Source organism: Drosophila persimilis, unplaced genomic scaffold, assembly GCF_003286085.1.
Source record: "Drosophila persimilis strain 14011-0111.01,24,50 unplaced genomic scaffold, DperRS2 tig00000520-arrow-pilon, whole genome shotgun sequence".
In the NCBI taxonomy this organism is placed as follows: Eukaryota; Metazoa; Arthropoda; class Insecta; order Diptera; family Drosophilidae; genus Drosophila; species Drosophila persimilis.
The window spans coordinates 2,020,638-2,045,174 of NW_020825317.1; the positions used below are offsets into that span (position 1 = coordinate 2,020,638).

The following is a 24,537-nucleotide window of genomic DNA, read 5'->3' on the forward strand; positions in this document are numbered from 1 at the left end:
CAAAAAAAAATCAATTTACAAAGAAAAAGTGATTTATGGTAGGGATTATAGTTAAAATACGATTTAAAATAAAATAACAATTTTTTAGGCTTAAAGGGGCCCGCACACACATATGCACGCTTGTGTGTGTGTGTGTGTGTGTGTGTGTATACATATATGTTCGTGATGTGTGAGTGGGAGCGTGCGTACACTTGCACACATCAAATGCAAATATATTCTGCATATTCTGCTTTCATTCTCTCATTGTTCTTGCCTATCTTTCTCCTCTCACTGTCTCTCCCTCTCTCGGTTCTCTCTTTTTATGTACAAATTAAAGTTAGCCAAGCACACACACACATGCGAGTGCATGCATATCGAGGGGCATGTGTGTGCGTCTCGGTATGGATGGTCTTTGAGCTAAATGGTTTTCTCTGGAGGAGGGGCTGTGGAGAAGTGGAGAGGGTGGTAGGGATGGTGCGTGACAATCGATGTGTGGGATGGTGTATGGTATGGTGTGGTGGGGGGGAGGGGTCAATGCACTAAGTACGCCGGGGGCTATACAACGCTTCCCTTCGATCATTCGATTGATCGATTGATCGATCGATCGAACACTTAACAGCTATCGGCACCGTCTTCACCGATTACAGGCGAGTGACTACAATGTCTTCTTCGAGATCATCCAGCTCGTCGTCGGTCTCCTCGACGCCGTCGATCGCATTGGCCTCGGCAGCAGCAATGGCTGCGGCAGCCGCAGCAGCGGCCTCCTTCTCCTTCTCGGCAGCCTCCAGCTTCTCCTGCTTCTTGACCTTGCGTTGCTAAAAGGGGTGAAAGGGGACGGTGTTATCAATTGATTGCCTACATTCGGGCTGAGAGGCTGAGGGACACTCACCTTCTTCCTGTAGAGTATCTCGACGATGACGTAGCCGATGCACCCCAGCGTGAGCACCGCCAGCAGGATGTAGAGCTTCATGCGGGTGCACAGCGTTGTGGCATAGGCGTAGGCGATCACAAAACCAGCCGACTCCCACAGCCGGTAGTTGGAGAACGCCGCCTCTTTGTTGCGGCGAAACAGCAGCCCGTAGAGGCCGTTGATCTGGGTCTGCCAGACGGCGTCGCCGACGCCCCATAGGCCGGACATGGCGTAAAAGATGATGGGATTGTCGGGATTGGGCCGCCAGAAGAGCTCAACCGTAATGAGGGTAAAGTGCACCACGGCTCCAAGGACAATGATGGGCGTCCGGCCAATGTATTTCATGACAGAACCGAACAGTATGGAGCATAGGGCGTTGACAACGCCGAAGCAGATCATGACGAAGCCGATCTTGTTGACGCCCAAGGCACAGGCCACGTAGGCCTGGGTGAAGTCGGCACCGATGAATGCCTGCTCCATGCCGATGAAGATGGTGATGGGGATGAGCAGCTGCAGATTCGGCTTTTTCATCTGACGGAAAGTGGCCGAGAGCAATTGGACGCCCGAGAGCTCGGCGGCGGAGTTTGAGCCCTTGCGCTTTTCTCCGTAGCGCTTGAGTGGATCAAGGAAGAAGGCAATGATGCAGACGGCGGCCACGATGCACGATAAATAGATCATCGAGATCTCGAAGATCTCATCCTCTGGCGGACGCTCCAGGTTGCCATGTCCCCCAGTGCCGGTGGTGCAGAAGTTGGCGCCGCAGTACTGCAGATCCTCCTCGCTGATCGTGGAGTTAGAGCTGCTGCTGGATCCATGGGCACCACTGGAAAGGACTGTGCGAAGGAAACGTTAGAGAGGATCGTGAGTTGGGTGTTTGTGTGATGGATGCTTACCCAAGCTGGAGATAAGATTGCCCCAGAGCTCAGCGGATTGCCAGGCCAGGAAGAAGAAGCCAAAGAACCGCACAATGATCGCGTCGACCGCCTGTTCCGTGATCTTGGCATACACTTGTCCCACCTGCGTCAGATAGGTAGCCTTGGACGCCCACATGGGCGCTGCACCCATACCAACCAGTATGCCGGCGGGGACGAGGGTGTAGAAGCGCGGGAAGAGCTGGAAAGCAATGTAGGGCGCATAGCAGAGCATGCTAAAGACCAGAGTCCATTTGACCGTCAGCTTGCGGATGATCAGGGTGGGCAGGAAAATACACGACACCACCAAGGCCGCGTAGATCGCGCTCAGCGAGACTGTTCCCAGGCCATCCTTTGAGTTGATCGAGGACTGCAGATTGGCTGTTCCCTAGAGATAACAAAAAGCCAAACGGAAAAGACCCTGGTCAGTGGGAATAGATACACGGGATAGTTGGGAAATAGTAGGAAAGGGAACTCACCTGAAACGCGGTGAACTGCACCATGAAGGCGATCGAGATGATCGAGATATTCTTTAAGATGCGCCATTTCTCGGCCGGATTCAGCACAACTTTCTCTCGTAACGAGGCGGTGTCGGGCTCAAAACCAGCTTTCGGCTAAAAATAAACAAAAAAAAGTGCAGAGAAAAAGATCAGCATTTATGGATGATCGTCAGTTTCAGTTTCTGTTTCGGTGGGCTTGGGTCCACGGCATCCATGGTAAGGAGGTGGAGAAAAGAGTGTAATAAGCGGGAGGGGATGAGGCAAATGGTCTTGCCACTGATCCTACTTTCTTTCTTATCTCCTCGCTTCCACGATGCTCGTTGAGATAACTTTCTTATTACGAGTATGGCTCCCCGATACCTAAAAAAAATGGCTTATAGCCATTCAACAAATTTCTTTCCATCAAAATCAGAGGACTACTATCATAGTAGTAGTACTATGTATGTATGTATATCCATTATTATTCTTTCCCTTATTCTTATGGAAATCGCTTCGATATGTTAGAAATTTGATTTGAATGAAGATCTACTGGAACATTTGTCATGCGAAAAATTGCACATTTTAATATTTATAAAGTAAGAGTATCCAAAATTCGGCAACTCTCTTCGATAGCTTTCATTTTCTCGTCGCGTCTCCACTCTACAGACTGCACACAACATACACATTAATTAATTATTTATGTCTTGGCGCATTTTACGCTTTTAGTTTCTAAAAATCAAGAGACAAAACCAATTTGAACAGCCGCACGCGTTTTGCTCGCGTTTCGCGGGCGCTTTTGCATGGCGCATGCGTGATGCGGCCTTTAAATGGCCATAAAAATGCTCCCCAGGCCCCAAAAACCCACCGAACGCACACGATACAATCCAAATCGATCCGAGAACTGGCCGAAAGGAAACCCACATCGGCCCATCGAGCGAGGTGCCGAATTTACATGCGCCGCACATGGCCAGAAGGTTACATCGGTCGACCAAGACCGAGTGTGATTGAGCAGTGCGGTAGGATATGGGAAGATGGTAAGGCAGTGGTGGCAGTGGGCAGTGCGGAGTGAGCAGTGGAAGTTCATAAAATCCGAGTGGGTGGTGGTGGCTAACCACACGCCGATCGCCACACGCGTCGTTATGCAAGACGTAATCGATTACTGCTTTGTTTCACTCGATTTAGTTTTATTTTTTTCCTAACAATATAGTTTTAATTATAGCACATACTCGTAATAGTAGTGGCTGGTCACACGATGCGGTATGGGCTGCAGGCTGGTGTGTTAGGAGTCGGGTCTGGAATGCCCGTTTTGTTTGTAGGCAAATTGCAGCCAGTATTTCGTCGAACTAATAAAAGTCTCCAAAACATTTTAGCGTCATACAATCGCATTGAAAGGATTTAAAGCAAAATAAGGGGTACGAAAAGAGATGGGAGCAAGGGGGAAACCAAAGAAAACGGATCCATTAACAGCATTAATATTAAATACGTAACACTCGTCGCAACAACGTCAGCAAACACAAATAAAAATTAAGAATTGTACCTGGAACTCGCAAAAGTATTGTGTGTAGATCTGGTTCTTGTTGCATTTACTCGTAAAATGTGAATGGAATGTACTCGTATCGGAAAAACACCAGAACAGAAACCGTTCAACCAAGTGCCCCGTGGAGCCACGTGCAACGCGCCCCAGAATCGTAAATACGACTATTACTCATCCGACATGTGCCCCCAAATGGTACCAAGTGGTACTGAAATATTTGCTTGATTTTCAGAGAAAGGAATCGAATAGAAAAAATAAAACTGGACGGGAACGTAATGGAACGAAACTGGAAAGGGCAAGGGCAAAGGTGAAGCAGCTGAAATGCCTTAGTTCGGATTTGTAGTCGATCTGGAGGGGGCGCAGTGGCAGAGAAAGCGTAGAATCATACTGTGGAACTACAAGTGAGATGGTCTAAATCAGCTGGCGCATTGCTTGCTGACCCGTTAGGCGGCAACCTTCTTTAGCATATCATGACATAGCATAAAGCTTGCTGGGAAAACCGATCTGTCTCTGTCTGTCTCTGGCTCTGTGTGCATGTGTGTTGAACGAGGCTTTAATCGCCAACAGCTGGTAAGGCCCGAAGCAGCGCAAAGCAGCAGCAGCACGAGTGCCCGGTGCGAAATAATAAGATGAGGATCCATAATGATTATCGAGAGTGGCGGCTGTGCCGTGGCGTTGGCAGCGGCAGCGGCGTCAACGGCGTCAACGGCGTCAACGGCGCGCGTCTCTAGTTGGGACAAGCAAACAAAAACTGCTGCAAACCAGTTACAACTGGCTGCCAGGTGACTGGTGGTTACTGTGGGTGGCTGTGTTTGTGTGTGTGTGTGTGTAAGAGTCAGTGCGCCTAGAGGCGGTCTACACTGGCGATCGGCAGCATGTTGCCAGCGACCTACTGTGTGCAACATGCTGCGCACGCGCGTTTGGAGCACGAGATTTCGTTTTATTTTGAAAAGCGGCACGTTTCGTGCTGCCTCTGTCACTTTCCCTGCCCCTGCCCCTTCCCATGGGACTGTCCTTATGCCACTCCCAGCAAGTCTTTACATGCCTCTTGCTGTGGGTTTTTTTTTTACATAAATTCGCTCTCTGCTGGACGTTCTCCGACAGTAACAACCACAATCACAACCACAACCGCAGCAGTCGTTCTGTGTCTTGACCACAACGAGGAAAACGGGTTTTTGTTTTTTAGAACTGATTACTACAGTATGAGTGGAGGTGGGGTGAGGGTGGATAGGGGTTATGTGGTGTTGTGTGGTGTGGTGTGGTGTGGTGTAGTGTGGTGTAGTTTGGGCTGGTGCAGGGAGGTGCGTGGCGTGGTCTCGGATCATTGTAAATTGGCAATATTTTATTATGAAACCTTGTCAGTGGCTTAATTGTGCAATCGGTTTTGTGCAAATGGATTTAGTTTTTTTTCGAGCCGTCGATTGCCAAATGTCTTAGGAATTAGTTGGCAGCACTCGCACGGATGAGTTGGCAGCCCTATTCAGACACGAACACAAGAGCATCCATATGTAAACGTGCATACATACATATGTATGTGTATGTATGTATGTATATACAGGTGTGCCTGTGTGAGAGCGTGTTAAGCTCTTTCTGCTGTCACATTTCTTTTCTGCTTCTTGCGCTGGTTCGGTTTTCAGATTTAGGCTTTTGGTTTTCGGTTTTCGGTTTCTTGAGGTGAAATTTATTTCGCCTCATTAAAATCCAAGGAGTGGTTGACTGTCCAGCTGTCCAGCTGTCGAACTGGCCAACATGCCAATGATCATTAGCATCTCGAGCATCATCTCCACCTCCATCTCCATCTCCATCTCCATCTGCGGCTCGCCTCAGCCCGGCCCGGCTTTTTGGATACGATAGTCTTACTTCCTTCTCATCTGGGCCATAATGAATAATCCGACGCGTTTCATTATAAAACATGATTTCTTTGGCGAAGGCAAACAGAGTCATTAACACTGCCCCATACAACACTGCCCAATACAATACAATGCGACACAACACAACACAAAGCATACGACCCAGACAGACACTCGATAAGTGTAATCCAGCTCATAAGCACCACCGCATCTACATATGTACATATGTATGTATGTATGTACATACTTATATGCCGGATAGCATAAGCCACATGCTACACGATTACATATGTAGACTAAAATCAACATCAGAGCGGCCTGGAGTTATCCACGCATGAGCGAATGGCAAAGGAAAAAAAATACAACGAATATGTGAGAATGTGACAACAATTTAAAAATGGCAGCGTTTTATGGTATATTCAATGGCTCTAAAATGTTGCCCATGGCCCACGTTCTATGCGAACTGGAGAATTCCCGATGATTTTTGGACGATATAATTTTATGGTGTTATTACAAATGTGCCTCGAACCCACTGAAATATAAAACCATATATCGTTAATTGGTCTTAGAAAACTGGACAACTACTGTGGATATTTGAATACAAATTTGAAGACAGAATTTCCTTATGCTAACAGGTCTTGGGTCTAAGAACCCAATTTACCGTTTATAAATGTAGCTTTGTTATAATAACACCGAGTAAGAAACAGTTCGGTAGCGGCTGGCTATCCTTCGAAATGTAAATGAACACCGAATGGTGGGAATTACAATTTAAATGCAGCCAACAAAGCAATCAGTTTGAATTAAAGTTTGCGATTTGTTTGATCTTTCTTCGAGTTAAAGTCTTTGAGGGAGCCGGTGATTTCATATTGCGTACGTTAACATTGACGTTCACCAATAACAAAGAACAGCTGGCATTCAAGGAAGAACTCAGAGCTCAGAACTCATTAAGATTTACTGGGACCAGGCCGACCAGAAAGCAATCCGAAAGACTCACCTTGACGGGCTCATCGTTCTCGAATCCGCCGTTGGTAAAACCAGTCATCTTGCTGGATTTCTATGTTCTCCGTTCCCTTTTTCGAGTGTGCTCTGTTCGGGGGGACCTGGTTAATCAATTAACCAAAGGGAAGAGTGTGCTGCAAGACAAAAAACAAAAGGAAAGAGTTAGGCAATTACATGATTATAAACATATTTGCAGATCTGAGAGATCGTGAACTGAGGGGGAAAACGATCGGTACGTTATACATATATGTTATGCGTATATATTCGTGTACATATGTATGTTTGTAAGCTTCACAGCGGTAATAACAATACCAATAATAATAATGATAATGATAATAATAATACGAGCAAGCAACAGCAGAAAGGGTTTCGTTTGCGAAATTGCCCAGCCCCAGTCCATAATTGTCGGCCATAATTGTCGTAGACAAATGGATGGGACTGTCGAAAGTGACGACGGACCGACCGAACTCTGACGGGGCTGACGCTGACGTATACAATACACAGACGAGTACTTCTATATTTGGCAACAAACGAATATCTATCTGTTTGCTTTGTCCGAATGAGATTCAGAGGCTTGCCGTGTGTGTTTGCCTGGGATTATGTTCCCATCGGTTCCCATTGGCTACAAGCTTTGCTATTGTCTAATTGCCATATTCTTAATAGCCTCCGGGATACCCATACCCACACCCGCTCCCATACTCACAAACCCCCACTGTAGTTCAAGTTCATATCCAATTAATTGAAAATTAGGCAGCACCCGACCATTATCCGGGCCCCTCAACTGAAGCGACAACACACAACACCCAAGAGAAACCTCGTGTCCAGCACAACAAACACAGCAACAAAAAAACAAAAAAACAAAATTGGGTAAAATTTTGTATGGTCAGACATTGGCATCGGAGATTCCCATAATGATTATAATAAAATGAATATTAAAAAAGAATAAAAAAGAATTCAGCATAAATATGCTACAACATTTATGACTTATGTATGTACGAATATGATCATGTCGCCGATGACCATCGCCGCGGAGTTTCTTTTTACAATACCAATACCCGAAAATTAATATTCATTTATGCATAGCATCGAAAAGCCCCAATCAAGAAGAGCGAGAAACCGAGGTAGAAGATGCGCAAATGGACAGATAATACTGACTGTGACTTGGCTAGTGATTAACTTAGTTCGCTTTGAAAAACTCGGACTGTTTTTATTTTCCACTCAGTGTTGATAAACGTCAACTGAGTGGTTACCAGTGTTGGTTAACGTAAGCGGTGACATGGATAGTTAACTGCGCTGGAATCCACAATGAAAACGTTCTTGGATGCTTGTGTAAGCAATTTGCATTTTTAACAAAATCAATTTGTAAATTAATTAGCTAACACCGAGCAGTGTAACAGTTGTGCATTTCCTAAAGGCAGTGGTGGAAAAGCTTCGCTGTAAAAAAATCTTGTCAATATTGAAATCAGTTCTGGAAATATCCAGTGGAGCCACACAGGATTCAACTGTCAGTGAGAACTAAGTAGTCGCTAAGTAGCTAATTAGTACTCAATACTAAACAAGACTAGGACGATGGTAATGTTAAGACTATTTTAGACTGTGTGCTGCTTCATTCAACAATGTCCCCGTCTCCGTCCCCATCTACAGGCTCTTGCCCAGGACTTATGTGATTGTAAGGTCAAGCTACAGATGGAGACATATGTGCAGCCAGAGGTGCATCCTCAACCTTCGAATTTCGGCCAATACACAAACAAGATGCATTTCATGAGCACAAATGTTCTTATTGAATTGTGCGGGAAGACCTTCGCTAAAGATTTTTTGAAGCCTGTAGACTCGGAACTACTTGGGGCACCAGAATACTACGCTATCGTTGGTCAGCCCATGGACATAGGGACCATCATCAAGCGATTGAACAATAAATTCTACCATCACGTGGGAGAGGTGGTGTCTGACTTTATGCTGATTATTCATAACTGCTTCATGTACAATCGATCTGGAAGTGTAATCTTTGAGCGTGGCCAGTTGTTGGAAGACTATTTCATGAAGCAATTGAAGGCCATACCCAAGGGAGTCGAGTATCCGTACGACGATGATCGCAAGATGCTGAGATCCACGATGTCGGTCCCGGCCCCTTCCGTGGCCTCCACACGCTCGCCAGTCAAGACGAGGCAGATGGTAAGACGAAGACTTCATGATCCATACTGTTTTATTCTGCTGAATCCACTCCGTTATGTTCAGCTTCAGCCTCCGACGGGCAAGGAGAATCCTCCGCCGACTTGTGTGCAGCCCGAGGTAGGGCCAGAGCCCATGAACTTGGGCAAGTACACAAATAAGTTGGACTTCTTTAAGAAATCGGTACTTGACGAGGCGTGCAAGCTGGATTTCTGCGCGGAGTTTATGCGACCGGTGGACACGGTGGTTCTTGGTGTGCCAAAATACTACGAGGTCGTCATGAAGCCCATGGACATCGGCACCATCATAAATAGAGTGGAGAACAACTTCTACCACCATGTCGGCGATGCGATGTCCGACTTTATGCTGATCATCTACAATTGCTTCAAATATAATAAGCCTGGCGATGAGGTCTACAGCCATGGGATGTTGTTGGATGCATTTTTTAAGAAGAAAATGCAGGCCATGCCCACCGGACCAGAGATTACAATAGACAATGCATTTCCGGGCGCCATTTCCACGGATTGTTATCCCGAAATTGTCTAAAAGTTTGTGGAATTGAGTAAATTCTGACCTGTTCTCTTTCTGTCACCCTATGAATCATTGCCGTTAGATGCGTTCCTACTTATCAGTTATGTACCTATTGCACACACATATGCACATATGTCAAAGCCTCTAAAATATCAGAGTGCTTGTTACATAAGCATGAACTGCGGCTGGGCTCCGACTTTCACATAACCGTGAACACCCTCGGCAGAGGGGTTACTCAACCGCTTCTCGAACAGCGATCGAGCGAGTCAGTATCTGTTACGCTTCCTCCTTAACGGGAAAGCTAAATTGTAAGCTCGGTTCTCAAAGCCCGCTACACGCGACTGAATTATTGGCCATAGCACATTGTGTCGGATTGCGGCGTAGTTTACGCCGATAGCAGTCGTTTTGTGGGGTTTTAAGCAGCGTGTGAATAAACAATCCACAAACCGAAAGCATAAATCACAAAGAACCTGGCCATACTCGTTATTAATATAACCGTAATTCATAAAGAACCTGCTACCGCCGACGGACGACAAACGGCCGGAGTCTGACGTCAGCATCAGCTCCACGAACTTCCACGAACTTCCACGAACATCCACGAACATCCACGAACTTCCGCGAACTTCTACGAACTTCCACGCAATGCTAAGTAATTACGTATCCTAAGCCCAGTAGCTGGCCCAAGACCAAGCCCAAGTCCAAGCATAGAGCCCTCCAGATAGAACAACCTATTGTAGTGCACAGAATAGTATTTAGCCAGCACGTGCGCGCATTTACCCTTAGCGTTAAGCTTTTTCTTAGCTTTCACTGATTGCAGATACTCGTAACATATGTACATCTGATTGCAGGCATCAAACCGAAAATGCCGACAAACGTTATATAAATAATAATGTAGATATGTACAATATACGAGTATATTCATATGGCTATGAATATCTATATGGTGTAGAGATACTGCCAATTGACAGATGAATTCGGTCCCCGAAATTGGTTTGAGCAATTGGTTTTCTACGTTTGAGCCAAAGATTTTTATGGCTGCTGCGTGTGAGTGGACTTTTTATAAAGGCAACACGCGCCAAACGTCATTAAGAATAAAATACAAACACACAAAAAAGCAATTTCAGTTTCAATTATTATTCTAGCGAAATATCCCATCGGAGTAGTCATCACAGTCGTCAGTACTGAAGCGAGTACATCTGTATGTACACTCTAATATGTATGTACATTGCACATACATATGTACATATACTCGTAGCTGCAACATCATTGCTACATTTGCCTTTCTTTTTGTTTCAGTCCGTTTCGAAATGAGTTTCTTATGTACAATCGGATCGGATCGTATCGTATCGTATCGTATCGTATCGTATCGTATCGGTATTATCTTCTCTGTGTATAGATCGGGCCTTAAGTGGCCTACAAGTGGGCTCGAGCCAAAAGTTTTGTTTTCCGTTTAGCTGTATTTTTGTTTTTGATTTTGGTTATGGGTTTGGTTTTGTTTCGCTTCATGGCGTTTTTGTTTCTTTTCTTTGGCCACGGCTTGGGCTTACACTTGGGCTTGGACTTGGGCCCTTCACCCAAGCTGCCTCCTTAGTGCCGCAATTATTTATAACAGAGAAATGAAATCGACTGGAGCCACATAGTACATGGGGCCGATACTCTTTCTCAGCTGGAATGGAGCTGATGCTAAATTTTGGCTGATTTCGTTGTGAATTTTGGGTGTAAAATATACAAAATATATAATATGTATGTATGTTTTGGCCTCCCAAAGATTTTCGTTGAAACTGTACGTCCTAAAATGGTATTACACAAAACTTTCTCATCAAATATGGATATGAATTGGGAATTTTGAAAAAACTTTTTCGAACTTTTTGCATAGTATGGAAATGGACTGAAAATTGTCTATGGAATCTCTGATTAAGATTTTGATTTTGCAGACAAAACTACATACATACATACATAATTATAATCGTACTTAAAAAAAAGACAGTTCGTCACATTTCACTTGAGGTACGCGTAGAAGATTCTGATTTTTCTCTTGTTTTCATTTGAATATTATTGCATATTTGTTTGTTTTTTCTATTGGCTTGTATATTTTTGGTCCATTTGGCCTGTATTGAGTATGCCATGCATTCGAATTTCAGTAGATCTCGTTGTACCTTTGATACTTATGTATTTCGTGGCCTGATATTTGGCTTTATTTTGGCTTTTTGCGGTTTTGAAGGGTTTCGATTTGAATTAAATTGAATTTGAGAGTTTTAGTTTAGTTGGTTTTCGGTCGTAGGATCCTCACAATCAGTCACTCACACAGTATGCTCGAAAAAAATGGGTTCCTCTGGGATACGGCTCGAATTGAAGAAAACTAAACACAACTGACAACAACTTTTCTGGACTGGCCAAGTGGCTGTCTCAGAGCCTAGTAGTACAATGCCAAGAAAATGCGACAACGTGCGAATTTTAAACGAAAAGCACTTTCTAGCTAATTGGAGTGATTAGTGGCAGGCGTCGCTGCCAGCGTCGGCGGCACAGCCAGCGTCGCTGTCGTTTTGTCGTGGTAATCGTAGTTGGCGGTCCAAGAGCTCACCAAGATATATACGGGCAAGGTTATCGCCTGGACGGAGCTAACTGTAAATAATCGGACAGAGATAGAGGCAGGGAGCAGCGGAGGGGAGCAGCGGAGGGGAGCAGCGGAGAGGAGCAGAGGAGGCAGCAGGCGGAGTAGCTGCTGGCGCGCTGATTTTTCGGTTGGTTAGTCGTGATTTGCTTGGTCAATTCTAAGATAGATAGCCAGAAGAGGAAGAGCCAGCTGATGTGACGGCAGGTGTAGCTGCGTTGGCAGCTCTGCTCTGGCCGATGCGGATCGCTTTGAAATATCCGATTTTCGATGATCGATGAACGATCGTCAATGGGCGATCGTCGATTGTCGATTGCCGATTGCCGATTGTGGATCGGCGACGGGGCGTGTGTCTGGTATCCACTGTCGTTTGGCGGCTTCATCAGGAGCGGTTCAAGACGATGTATTTAAAAAAGAAAAAAACACTTAATGAATTTCACGAGGGCTACGAGTTCGAGCTTGACACTGTTGATTTTGGGTACAATTTAGATTTCTTATTCCTTCCACATTTGTTCTGGGACAGGAAATGTCCCAAATTGAGGGTCTTCCTACGGGTCTTCTGTTGGCTGTCTGAGACCAAGCGATACAGATACGAGCATAGCAGCAATGGAGCCTCGCTAGACCGCTCCTGTCGCGAGGCGGCTCTTCAGCGGTCAAGTTGGCCTGGCCGATTGTGAAGAGCTGTGCGTTTCGTGTCTCGGCGATTAGATTGGACAGGCCAACAACATATACGATTGCTATTTATTGTCTGTATATGGGCCCGGCTATTGCCAGACCATAAATTCTAATTAATAACCGCGCACGGGCCGCGGCAGTCCGGGGCAATCGAAACCAGAGGCGAAGGGCAGATGGTGGAGGCAGATGCGGAGGCGGTGGAGTGCTCCATGTGGCTCATCCTATCGATGATCGGGGCGCGATCGATGGCGGGGTGGCAGGGAGGCGGCAGAGAGGCGGCAGAGAGGCGGCGAGAGTCTTATGGCCACCTTATCGCAGTTATTAGCGCGTGATTATGTGAACTGTGATTTTGGCGGAGAGCTACCGTTCATAAATATTGGACAATGATTAGGCAGAGTTACGCGGAAAAAAAGATGGTTGGGGTTCAGGGATTTTTCCTTACCTCCGCTTTGATTCTTTTATGGTTTTAATTGTGGTAAATTTTTGACTTTCTCAGGAAATTCCGGAATACTCAAATGTCGTTCTAGATAGCCCAAGAGGTATACCATGCCCGCAAGTGTCTATGACTAAAGCGAGCCGAGTGGTTGAGTGCTGTGTGCGGTGGGGTGTGCGCGGGGATAATATTATTAAAAATTTGGCTATTGCCCGCACCACTCGAGACTCAAGTGACAGCCGCTAATGAAGAATGACGGATGGAATTGCCTCTAGGATTTCCATCGACATATCGAAAAAGAAGTGCTCACAGTAAAGCCAACCACATTGACAGTCCCTGCCATGATGCATCATGGTCCCTGCCAGAGTTACGGCTGCAGTTACAGTTACAGTTACAGTCACAGTCACAGTCACAGTCACAGTCACAGTCACACTGTCAGGCCACAGCAGTTGTGTCAATAATGCGATGCCCGAGTTGAGGGGTAGCGCACTTGACTTATCTATGGGTTTATTCACACGTCGTCTGGCGTCTGGCTTAGGAGAAGATCAAACCTGCCTAGAGTCGGCTCGCAGCTTTAAAGCTTTACAGCATAGTATTTGCTGTTGGACTGTTTGATTGTTTGACTGTGGCTTGGCTTTGGCTTTGGCTGACCCACTTTCAAAGAAGATCAAAGAAAACAAAAAACAAAAACCGACACCGAAACAATATAAATAATAGAAAGAAACCATACATTTTGATTGGCATTGGTTGTTTTTTTCAGAAAGCTTGGGCTTGACAGTACAACGCACAGTGCTGTGAAAGGCACAATTTGCAGTGTTGGGCAATTATTTTGTCGCGTATAAGGGAGAAAATGATATATGTACCTATGTACAAATGTATGTAAGTAAGTGCTAGTATCATTATACAGATTCTTCTTAGTCCCCGATACATCTAATCTCCCCGATACATTGTAGAGTGCTCGGATTCGTTAATATATCGTTTAAAGTCAATTAATCTTTTACTCAATGTACACTTAAGCCCTAGAGCCACGAGAGGCCATCGACATAAGTCAATGGCTGATTGATAGAGACAGCTTATCATGCCAAACCGACAACTACAAAAACCATTCTCATTTGAAGGCTAAGCCCTAAGCAGATATAGATTGATAAACGACACGAACAGGAAAAACTGAAAATCTACGAAAATGAGTCAGGGAAAATATACCAATCCCGTCGATAGACGATAAGCCCAATGAAGGCTCGCTTGAAACTCAGATAGCTGGGAATATAGCACCTGATGAAATGAGCAGCGCGTTGTTGGCTATTCTTGGCTCTTTACATACTCTCATGGCTGTTGCTCAGTAGAGCACTCGCGAGCACTTATCATATCAGCCCAACAATTGATTAATTAAAAATTCTAGCGTCCGAAGGGGCACACCAAAAAGATATACACACGAATTCCGATAATCAGGTTTTCCAAAATCGATGCCACCCTGCCAAAAATGCACATACTCGTACTCGCATATTGTAATCGTATAGACGGTATACTCGCACGTACTCGTATACATATATACATACATATGTATGTGTGTGTGTTCACATGCATGTGTGACAAGTACGAGTATTCACCATAAATAAATATATGACAATTTTTTTGCTGGTCACGTGAATGCCAACGTCTCTAGTCTGTGGATCTGGAGTGGGCAAAGGCTGGAGACGGAGACGTGGCATCAACTACGGATCGGTGTCCTCAACTGGTTTTGTTTTTCGTCTCCGTTGTGTTCCAGGCGCATACATACATACATAAATATGTATATGCATATGTGTGTGCCTCAATACGTATGTATATGTATATTTCGTTGTTTGCCTATTTATAGCCAATATTTTTAGCTGCTGATTTCATTTCATTATAGAGTAGTATCAGATACCTGGGGCTCAGCCACTTGATGTTGCCTGTGTTTCCCCTTCTCCATATATTTTAATTAAAGTAACAACGAAAATGGCTTAACTGTTTTAAATGGTTAGCGACCAAGTGTCTAATGGCTTCTAGATTATAGATTCCAGATTATGGATTTTGGATTATTCTCGACTTGAGAATTCCCGTCGCTCTTTTTCATCCCCAAAGAAATACTAGGGGGATACTTTTGGACCTAAGGTAAAGGTAGAGATGTTTATTTTACTACTAATATTACTATTATTTATTATTGAAAACTTGAACTAGTGGCAGTTCCCATTTTTCAAGCTCATTTGCGCTGCTTCAAGAAAGCTATACACAGTACAAGGGAAACCCTTCCAAGTTTAGCCGTTCGGGCCATGTCAATCACTCCGTTTCTAGATATAGGGTGTAACGAATGTGAACAGAAGTTTTTACCGCTTATCATTTGAAGAGTGGTACAGCCGTAAAGGAAAAAAAGTTCATCTTAAAGTGTATCAAGCGTACTCCAGGTGTCGCTGACAATGTCCCGAATATGAAAATGAAAACACTAGTACGAGTACTTCTCGCTTTGTTGGCGACGAGTTGATTGAACTGGCAAAGCGATTGTGCGACAATTACTCAATAACAATACTCTCGTACCAGGCCATACATACTCTGTACTCTCTCTCTCTCTCTCTCTCTCTCTCTCTCTCTTTCTCTGTCTCTATCTCTATATCTATATGTGATATAATTACAATCTTGTTTTGTTCAAGTAACAGACAAACTTTTAATTGTTCCCGCGAATGTCAACGAGATCAGTCGAACAGAAGCCACAAAAAAAGCCGAAACAAAGCAAAGCAAAAAGAGGCCAAAATCAAAATTGATTTTGAGATCTGATAACAAGGCCCCTAATAACAGTTAATCTCCATCGAAGGGAAGGACGGATGGGCGGATGGGTGGATGGGCGGATGGGCGGATGGGGCTGGAAAGGGGTTATCGTCGGGAGAGGGAGGGAGAGTGGCCAGAGCCATTTGCATTGTATTTTGCAAATTGAAAATGGGAAAAACGCCAAACAAAAAGGTACTCCCAGGTGGAATCACAGCAAAATTAACACGCAACCGTGCACACAATAATCGTATTAATAACAATGATTTTCCCCATCCCTCGTACACATGTATATGCATTTTATATATGGATATACATGGGCATTATTTTGTTCTGATATTATATGAACTAAGGTTCAGACGCGGAGCGGCATTCGCCGCTTCCGTCAAGTGAGTTCGCGTGATTTGGTTGGCCATAAAATATTATATTGGTACCGAGTACCCACCAGTATAACCAGACTGTAATCGTCATAGCCCCCATCATATATCAGCTTCTACATATATACATATGTACATATGTATCTTTAGTCGTATATTAAGCCATGGTACGATACGGCCTTTTCCGTGGGGCCGTGGCCGTGTGGAAATCACAGCCTAATCAAATTTAAATTGATTGATTTCGCGGCAGCCATAAAGATTACCACCGATCCGATACGATACGATCCGATCCCTATCGCTGCTTCTTGTCGTCCGATACAGGCCGCAACAGTTATACAATGTCCGGCAATAAAGACCGGCGCGGTGCACCGCCCCGGTAATTACCTTATTTCTGGGATTAAGGCATCTGGCACTTACAAACTGAAGGAGGACATTATATTGAAAGGGAAATTCCGGCTCTAGAACGGGTCTGCTGCGGATGACGGATAATAAAAAAGGTTATACTTAGTGAGGGCAGCACCCCTGTCAGCCCGTCTGTCTCTGGTATTCAGGTATGAGAATCGAAAATAGCTCTCATCCCTTTTGAAAGTCTTATAAACCATAACGATACACAACGAATTACTTTTAGGTTAACGAATCGAAGCATATAAAGCAGCACTTCTTGCTTTGCTGCTCTTGGGAAAGGAGTCTGAATGAAAATAGTATTCTGTATCTCAATATAGCGCAGCAGAGGGGAACAAAAAGGGAAGAGATCCCTTGGTAAAGCCAGTTCTCTTTCACTCCATATTGCGGCTCATTGCGGCACATTGCTCGTATGCCGAGCGTTTCGTTTTGCACATCTTGGCCAACTGCTTCCCACAGTACTCGTGCGCGTACCGACTCGTATCTGAACAGCAGAGCAAAAACTAAACATGGCCAAGACCGAGACCTTCATCTGCGATTAGAATGCAATTAGTGGCAGCAGCAGCAGCAGCAGCAGCAGCAGCAGCATCAGCAGTTGCCAGAACAGAGAGTGAGTGAAATATACTCCACAAAAAGTTCTAACAAAACATTGCATTGAGCTTCAGTTTGTTGCGATTCCATGTTTTTTAGATGTGCCAGACCAGCATTAGTTTCGTTTTGATTTGTTTTGAGTTCGCCTCCATTTGCGCTTTTTTATCTGTCATAATAACTTCCGCTTCAGCGTCAACTATAAATTTCTGTGCTTTTCATTTTCATTTGTGTGTAGTTTTATTTATTTGCTTTTGTTTCTTTATGAGCGTAAGAATACTCGTAATTAGATGAGATGGGATGTTGATGTAGATGTAGATGTGTCCGCGTCTAAGACTAAGTATACGGCTTTACATACGGGCACGGGGACGGGGACGGGGACGGGCACGGGCACGGGCACGGGCACATATGTATGAAGAATTCTTTGCTTAACCCACATTGTGTGTACTCGTATGAACGGAACTTATTTTGGGCCAGAATGCTCGTTAGCGTGAAAAGATTATGGCCCCTGCATGATACATGTGATCTGGTAGGTGTTCAGGGTAGGGGCCCGAGGCAGGGAATTCTTTGGGCCTCAAAGTGCCCTGTCACCTGTCCGGGACACACGAGAACGAGTAGGAGTACGAGTACTCCCTCATTTGTTAGCCAAATAAATCAAGAATCTGCTTTGGCTTTTGTTGGCACTTGCTGTCGGTTCTTAAGTGTTTCGTGTTTCCCCAGCCTCTGGCTCTGGCTCTGGCTCTGGCGCAGCCTTAGCCCCAGTCTCAACTGCTTGGTTTTTGGCCGTTCTGCGACGCAGAATTCGGTGGGAAAGACCCACCAGAGTATCCGAAAAAAACCAACATCGGATCTCGATTATTCCAAATAATGTGGCATAATGAGCGTGTTGTATAAGCTTATAAGAACAACTCCAAAGTTCAATGTTTGCCATTGAACGCGGGACGGGAGTCTTCTAGTCTTTCACTATCATATCACTCTATGATACTACTATTATGAAATACAAATACAGAATCTTATCTGGGGAGGGCGGGCGTTCCTCGCGGATCGGGCATCGGCCATCGGCCATCGCCCATTGTGGGTCGTGGATCGTGGATCGTGGAACACGGATCGGGCACGAGCTTTTGGATGCTTCTCGAGCTCATCAGCGACGTGGCCTCTGACTAAGTAGCTGGTCATATACATACATACATAGTAGGTGCCAGGCCCGGGAATTCTACCTCTTATCGGGCTGGCCGGAGCTGGTAATTATTTGGCTATAAATAACAATAAAAACCTGATCATAAACCTCGCGCCTTATCACGATAATGATCGTTCGTTGGGCGGTTACCTACTGCCCCTGCGCCTGCCCCTGCCCCTGCCACTGCCACTGCCACTGCTACCGCCACTTCTACTGCTACTGGATTATTCTCAGAGTGTTCCGCAATTGGGTGAAAGCCCCACCAAGACGTATGTATGTATGTACATACATACATATATCGGTCATCAGATCAGACTTGCTGGAGCCTGAGCCTGAGCCTGAGCCTGTGCCTGTACCTGCGCGCTGTTTATGGAAAGTTTTCTCACGGCTTTTATGGCTCCGTGCTTGTCAGATTGTCATCGTGGAAGTTTTTCCAGCGCCTCGAAATTTCGATTCTAAAGGTTACTGTCATGTTTTCATGTTAATTTCATTCACAAAAGAAATCCGATAGGGGCAACGGCTTGTATATTGTTTACATATTTATGCGGACGAGTATAGCTTAGAAAGGGGGTTGGGGGAAGCTTATATAATGCTCGAATTGGATGGATGTTGTATCAACAGCAGTACCACTGAGTGGCTACGATCCAAGCTGCGACCCAAGGCGTTAAGAAGAATGGATTGCAGACCCGAATTGTCCCTATAGTTCCCTATAGGATTCGCCATAGTATTAAAAACATTTTCAGTGTACATTTGTATGTGTGCATTTGGCTCGAAGCTACCTCTGTACCGTTTTACCCATAATAGTTAACTTCCCAATTTGGCCCCGCACACGGGGCCTATCCTTATCAGCTGGAAAGGCTTCTTGCTCTTTTCGCCTTGTTCTTTTGGCCACCTGGCATGCAGATCGAGAGGTAGCTAATTACAAGTAGATGTTCAGATGGAAATTGAGAGATTTGCCCAACATCATCATCATCATTATCATTATCAATATCATTGTGATTATGGTCTTGACGAGCTGCACCCAAAGTTGCCAGCTCTAATGAAGTGATAACATTCGACATACAGATTCGACGACTGTCTCTCAGAAGTCGCTCCAGTTTGGCCTGGTTGCTGTCTGCTGTCTGATGGCTGATGTTAATTTCAAGTTTATATAAATTATTTGCAGAGTGTGTTAACAAGAGTTGGTCAAATATTTGCACGGCTATTTGGCACTGTCCGTGTCAAGAAGGCTGTGCCGGGCCTGGGGCTGGCTCTAGTAGCCACACACGGCGTATGAGTAATAAAGTCAACCTGCCAACCCGATCATCATAATAATCATCAGAAGCAGAGCAGAAGAGCACTGCACGGCACGGCACGGCACAGGCACAGGCACACGGCAGAACAGCCGCAAAATTGTTGTGCAAACGATCACAACACGATATCAAAATAAAAAACAGCAGCCGTAGCAGCAGTAGCCGCAGCAAGAGCAAAAGTCAGAGAGACAGCCAGACAGAAAGCCAGACAGACAGCGAAATTTGTTTTTGTAGATGCAACAAGCAGCGTCAACAGCCTCGAATACTTGTCGAAAGGAGTTGGCAGTCTTTAAGGCAGTCTCCGAAAATGAATTACAAATAAAACGTATATATAAACACAAATAAGCAAGCAATGCAAAAAAAAATTAAAACAATAATGTTTTGTTTAATAGCCAGCAAAAGGGCGAAAGTTTCGTCTGAAAAGGAGCGCCCAATAATAAAAAGGAAGTTTTTATCAAAAAGTCAAATGGAAATGCATGGCGTGAGTCACACTCTGCGTATATCTATGTACATATACATACATATACATATATTTATCTTTACATATACATACATATATTTATATTTATATTTATATCTGTATCTATGTATATCTCTTTCAGAACGTTTGGAATAAGTTTTAGGAGTATCTAGAACTTGTAGAACTTGCTTGGAAATTTGATTTGAATTTGATTGATTAATTCTTGAGTGTCCCATAAAATGTCCTTAATATCTGTGTGTTTTTTCGTTGCTAGTTATTGTTCTTGTTAGTTCTTGTCTTTGCATGTTAGGTGATGCGGAACATCAACCAAATAATTCATTTTTGATGTTTTTCCTAGATGCTTATATTTGATTTAAATAATTCAAAAAGTCCCAACCCCCGTTGATTGACTCAAATTAAGTACGAATATTTAGTTACATAATTGCTTTTCTTAAGGTTTAATTAGCCAATAAACTAAAATAACAGGCAAACTGTTGAATTAATGGCCAGAATATTTTTGGCTTCTATTGTACTTAGTTAGTGCATTGATTTCGTTGACTAATTTATTATGAGTGGCTGAATACCGTTTGCAAATGTTGCTTAATTATTCTAGCTAAACGGTGCCCTTTAAAGTTATATAAGAGCCCATAAGGAACCGCTGCTTGTTTTTTACAATTACTTCGGCGGCGACTCCGGATTCTGCTGCAATCAATTTTTGATAATTACATTCAAAGAGGGTTTAGGAAGCCCCACTTCTGAGTGTACGAGTGCTTCTCGACCTGATGAATGCGCCTGCGGATATGACTGTATCTGTATATGTACCTGTGTGTGTATATGCTTGGAGATATTTGCGGAAGTGCATTGATTTTCCACTCAAGTGGGCACTTGACTAGCCGCTGCCTTCGCCTTCGCCTTCGCCGCTGTCTGTCGTTGTGAATTGATTTTCTCACCTCTATTGACTTAACTTTTTTGTGTTTTTTCGCTTTGCGCTGCGCTCGAAAAATGTTAATTAGTTTTTTTCCCTCCAACCACTTTTAATTAGAACTAAGTATTAGTATTTCAGTTTGTCTGTTTGTCTGTTTGTCATAGTTTGCGCTCGCTGCTATTTTTTCTAGGTGATTTGTTATCGTAACAACATTTATGCAAATCGCCATTGGAAGTCGGCAATTTTTGTGCGGATTTCCGCCTGAAACGCATCTTCATGCGAATTAAGCTCAAGCTAAAAGCGGAGTCGGACTCGGAGTCAGAGTCAGAGTCAGAGTCAGAGTCGGAGTCGGTCCCACTGGACCGCCAGTGAAAGTTTTCTATGCTGATCCGCTACGGATCGCCGGCCTCTCTGGGGGATGTGAATGTGTGCAAGATGTGTGAGCTGCCTGCTTTATAAGTCTCTCTCGGCCATTGAAAAGCTGCGCATGTTCGACGAGCGCTTAAATAACCCCCATGCAGTGCGCATGCCAACATCACGAACGTATCCAGCAGATACGAGGCGTCACATGACCATTTTCGGCCACCACCGCGGCCGCATGGTATCTGTAGATGCAGTCCATGCATGGCTCTATTCTCTATTATCTATGGTGTTGTGGGTGTGAGCAGGACAAATGCAGTGGACCACCCTTCTCGAAGCGCGAAGCTGACGTCAACTGCACCTGGTCCTCCCCTGAATGTAATGATCTCTCGATCGTACGGATAGGACTCAGTGTTATGTTATGTTCATCTGGATCCGTTCCTGATCTCTCGAGCCCTCCACGACTTCTCCTCGAAAGTGGGGGGAATAACCCCAGCTTTGAATTTATTAGAATTGGCTAACGACTTCCAAGAGTTTTCCTTTGTTTGGATTCGCTTCGTTATTTTTGTTTGCGGGTGGGCCTCGCACAAGCCGCAAAAGCTTATGCAATTTGTTTGTTTATTATTAACATTTGGCTGGGGTTTCTGTCCCTTCTGGCAGTCAAAAATATAAATTTACTGCTTACATGCACATACATATGTACATATACATACAAGGGGATGCAACGACTGGTGCATCGCACTATATACTATACTCAATATTTTGATAAACAGAATTTACTATGGTCTAGTTTTGTCAATCTTATCGGAATTTCGAAACTAATGGGTCCACTACGAGTAATGGAATTGGCACAACTGAGAGCTTGCTGTGAGACCATTTGCGCAGTTTATTTTGACGGACTGTTTTTTCTTTAATTGTTGAATTTTGTGATTCATCTCTAAGGCAGCTGTTGGAAAACTGTTCTACGGGTTGACGAACAGTATTAATTTTGTGCTTTAGTACTAAACACTTCAATATTTTGTTGTAAAATAAATTAAACAAATCTCACACTTCGCCAGAATTTTCTGCATTCACCGTTTAAGTCCTTTCGGGCTACAGCACTTCGAAATACGAGAACTAGTTCGAACTTACGAGTATACTTATGTATATTCCAATATAATAATAGCATAACAGCTTCACTTACCGTTATATCTCTTGGGAAAACGCAATCGCAACTCTTATACGTGTTCGCGAGGTCTCTCTCTCTCTCTCGTGTGTGTATGTTGAAAAGCCCAAAACAGGATGCGCCGCTTTGCCGCTAAACGAAATCCACTTCCGTCTTTTAATACGCTGCTTGTGTGCGTATGCGTGCGCCCGAATGTACGCGTGTGTGGTATATGTGAGCTCGTTTTTTTTTTTTGTAAATTATGATATTAAATTGCTGCTCTTTGCAATTAAATGTTATGTAATTGGATTTTGTTGTTTAAGGCTTGCTGCGCTGGACGTTTCGGAGCTGGTGGCCGCGTCGAAAAACAATTGTTCTAAATGTTAAGCAGAAAGCGGGGCTCAGTTCTTGGCGGGGGCGAGTAGCTTACATTTCCGTTCAAGTTGTTCAACAGAAAAAAAAATTATATATTTTCGGGTATTTGCCAAACAACAAATTTCAGCAGGATAATCGATCAACAGGATCCGGGAAATATTTCACAATTTCAAGATTCTCGCAGTCACATTAAAGTCTCTCCTTCTGGTGAAAACGTCTGAGGAGCTGAAGAGCTTTCCTCTTCAGAATATTTATTTGATTTTGGCTCGAGCTGATTTTTTATTGGAATTTTGTTGTTAACAAAAACACGACCAACTCGAAAACGCACAAAAACGGTATTAAAAGCCGAGACTAAATTTAACTTTGCAAGTAATTTACGGCGCGACTTGGAGCGCGAGCGGAGTGCCGCACGAACCCGATCTCGGGTCCGAATCCAAGTCCGAGTCTGAAGCGAACCGCGGCGAACACGGCACGAGCACGAAGCCGGAGCGCAAGAGACCAGAGGAGCTTCCAGAGCAGGTGGAGGTGACAGAGAGAGCGTCGCTGTCGGCGGAGTTCACTTCACTTTTGCACTTGTTTCTGCTGACAATTCAGCTGCTGATGCTGATGAGGCGGGGGATCGCTGCTGCTGTTGGCAGATGCGGACAGATAGCTCTCTGACACTGGGCCCAAAACAGCTGCTCGTTATCGATGTTAGCGGTTAGCGGTTGGCTGCTGGCTAATCGTGGATTGTGGCTCTTTTAACGCTGATCGCTGGATCTGCTGCTGGCGTTGTTGGCGTTCGGCTGGGGAATGATGTTGGCTTAAAGCCCACCGCTACGTAATATACGCTCAGATCCTGTTTGCATGCCGTCAGCGTCGTAGCTGACGTTGACGCTGGCGCTGGCGTTGGCTTCGGCGCTGCCGCTGCCGCTGGCGCTGGCACCCGAAGAGCTCTGACGCTGGGAAGAGAGCGGTGCACTGATCACGAGCTTTTTCGGTTTCTTTTTCGTTGCTGTTGCGGTTGCGGTTGTCGATTGTGTTTGATTTCGGCTTTTTCGTCTGCTCAGATTCGAGCTGAGTGTTGTGTGTGGGTGTTCCTCGACTGCGCAGCATCGCACAGTGGGTAGAAAATCGTTAGAATTGCACTAAAATAGAGAATAACTGACAGAATAACTTGTTCTATTCTTCTCTACAAGGTTATACTCGTCTGAACAGCAAAGTAGCATACATTCTTTAAAAAAACTGATCCAAAAAAATCCTGTTAAATTTTGTGTTCGCCTTATCTGAGGTTCTTAGAAATCTTCCTTAGTAGCCGTATCGTAATACTGGATTCGGTTTTTGGGGAAAGCTAAATTCAAAGAGAATATACAGAGATAATTGGTTCCAAGAAATACATACAAATGTATGTTCATATGTAACCTGTATTGCACCACTGTGCCCAAGTCCACTGCGCAGCATCGCTGCCTCGCGGCTCGAACGGGCCTCGAACATGTTCGATACTAGCTGTGGCTCGACATTCTGTGGGGTTCACATTGCCAACCAATCGCTTGAAGCGGCGCTTTTCAACTTTCATTAGAAATTATTGGATTCCGACGC

General features: G+C 44.5%; 2 protein-coding genes across 3 annotated transcripts; one reads left to right on the forward strand and one right to left on the reverse strand.

Moving 5' to 3' along the window:
• Nucleotides 1–29: 29 nt before the first annotated feature.
• On the reverse strand, nucleotides 30–23,732 carry LOC6602688 (UNC93-like protein). 2 transcript variants are annotated; one of them, XM_002027679.2, is made up of 6 exons: nucleotides 22,624–23,732; nucleotides 6,658–6,796; nucleotides 2,280–2,414; nucleotides 1,783–2,188; nucleotides 869–1,722; nucleotides 30–794 (listed from the first exon to the last, which is right to left on the reverse strand). In XM_002027679.2, the coding sequence occupies exons 2-6, from the start codon at nucleotides 6,703–6,705 to the stop codon at nucleotides 621–623; spliced, it is 1,617 nt and encodes a 538-aa protein (XP_002027715.1). In that variant the 5' UTR covers nucleotides 6,706–6,796; nucleotides 22,624–23,732; the 3' UTR covers nucleotides 30–620. The 2 variants fall into 2 exon arrangements, with proteins under 2 accessions (XP_002027715.1, XP_026846022.1); XM_026990221.1 differs by lacking the exon at nucleotides 22,624–23,732 and adding an exon at nucleotides 11,667–11,750.
• Nucleotides 7,974–9,456, forward strand: LOC6602689 (homeotic protein female sterile). The gene is made up of 4 exons (XM_026990223.1): nucleotides 7,974–7,991; nucleotides 8,052–8,234; nucleotides 8,307–8,834; nucleotides 8,898–9,456. The coding sequence occupies exons 2-4, from the start codon at nucleotides 8,232–8,234 to the stop codon at nucleotides 9,375–9,377; spliced, it is 1,011 nt and encodes a 336-aa protein (XP_026846024.1). The 5' UTR covers nucleotides 7,974–7,991; nucleotides 8,052–8,231; the 3' UTR covers nucleotides 9,378–9,456.
• Nucleotides 23,733–24,537: the final 805 nt, after the last annotated feature.

Excerpts from the sequence above, each read along its gene's own strand:
- LOC6602688 (XM_002027679.2), bottom strand. The coding sequence starts at position 6,705 with ATGACTGGTTTTACCAACGGCGGATTCGAGAACGATGAGCCCGTCAAG. Across the intron at positions 2,415-6,657 it reads AGAACGATGAGCCCGTCAAG|CCGAAAGCTGGTTTTGAGCC; the intron begins GTGAGTCTTTCG and ends GTTTATTTTTAG. Across the intron at positions 2,189-2,279 it reads TGCAGTTCACCGCGTTTCAG|GGAACAGCCAATCTGCAGTC; the intron begins GTGAGTTCCCTT and ends TGTTATCTCTAG.
- LOC6602689 (XM_026990223.1), top strand. Across the intron at positions 8,835-8,897 it reads CAGTCAAGACGAGGCAGATG|CTTCAGCCTCCGACGGGCAA; the intron begins GTAAGACGAAGA and ends CGTTATGTTCAG.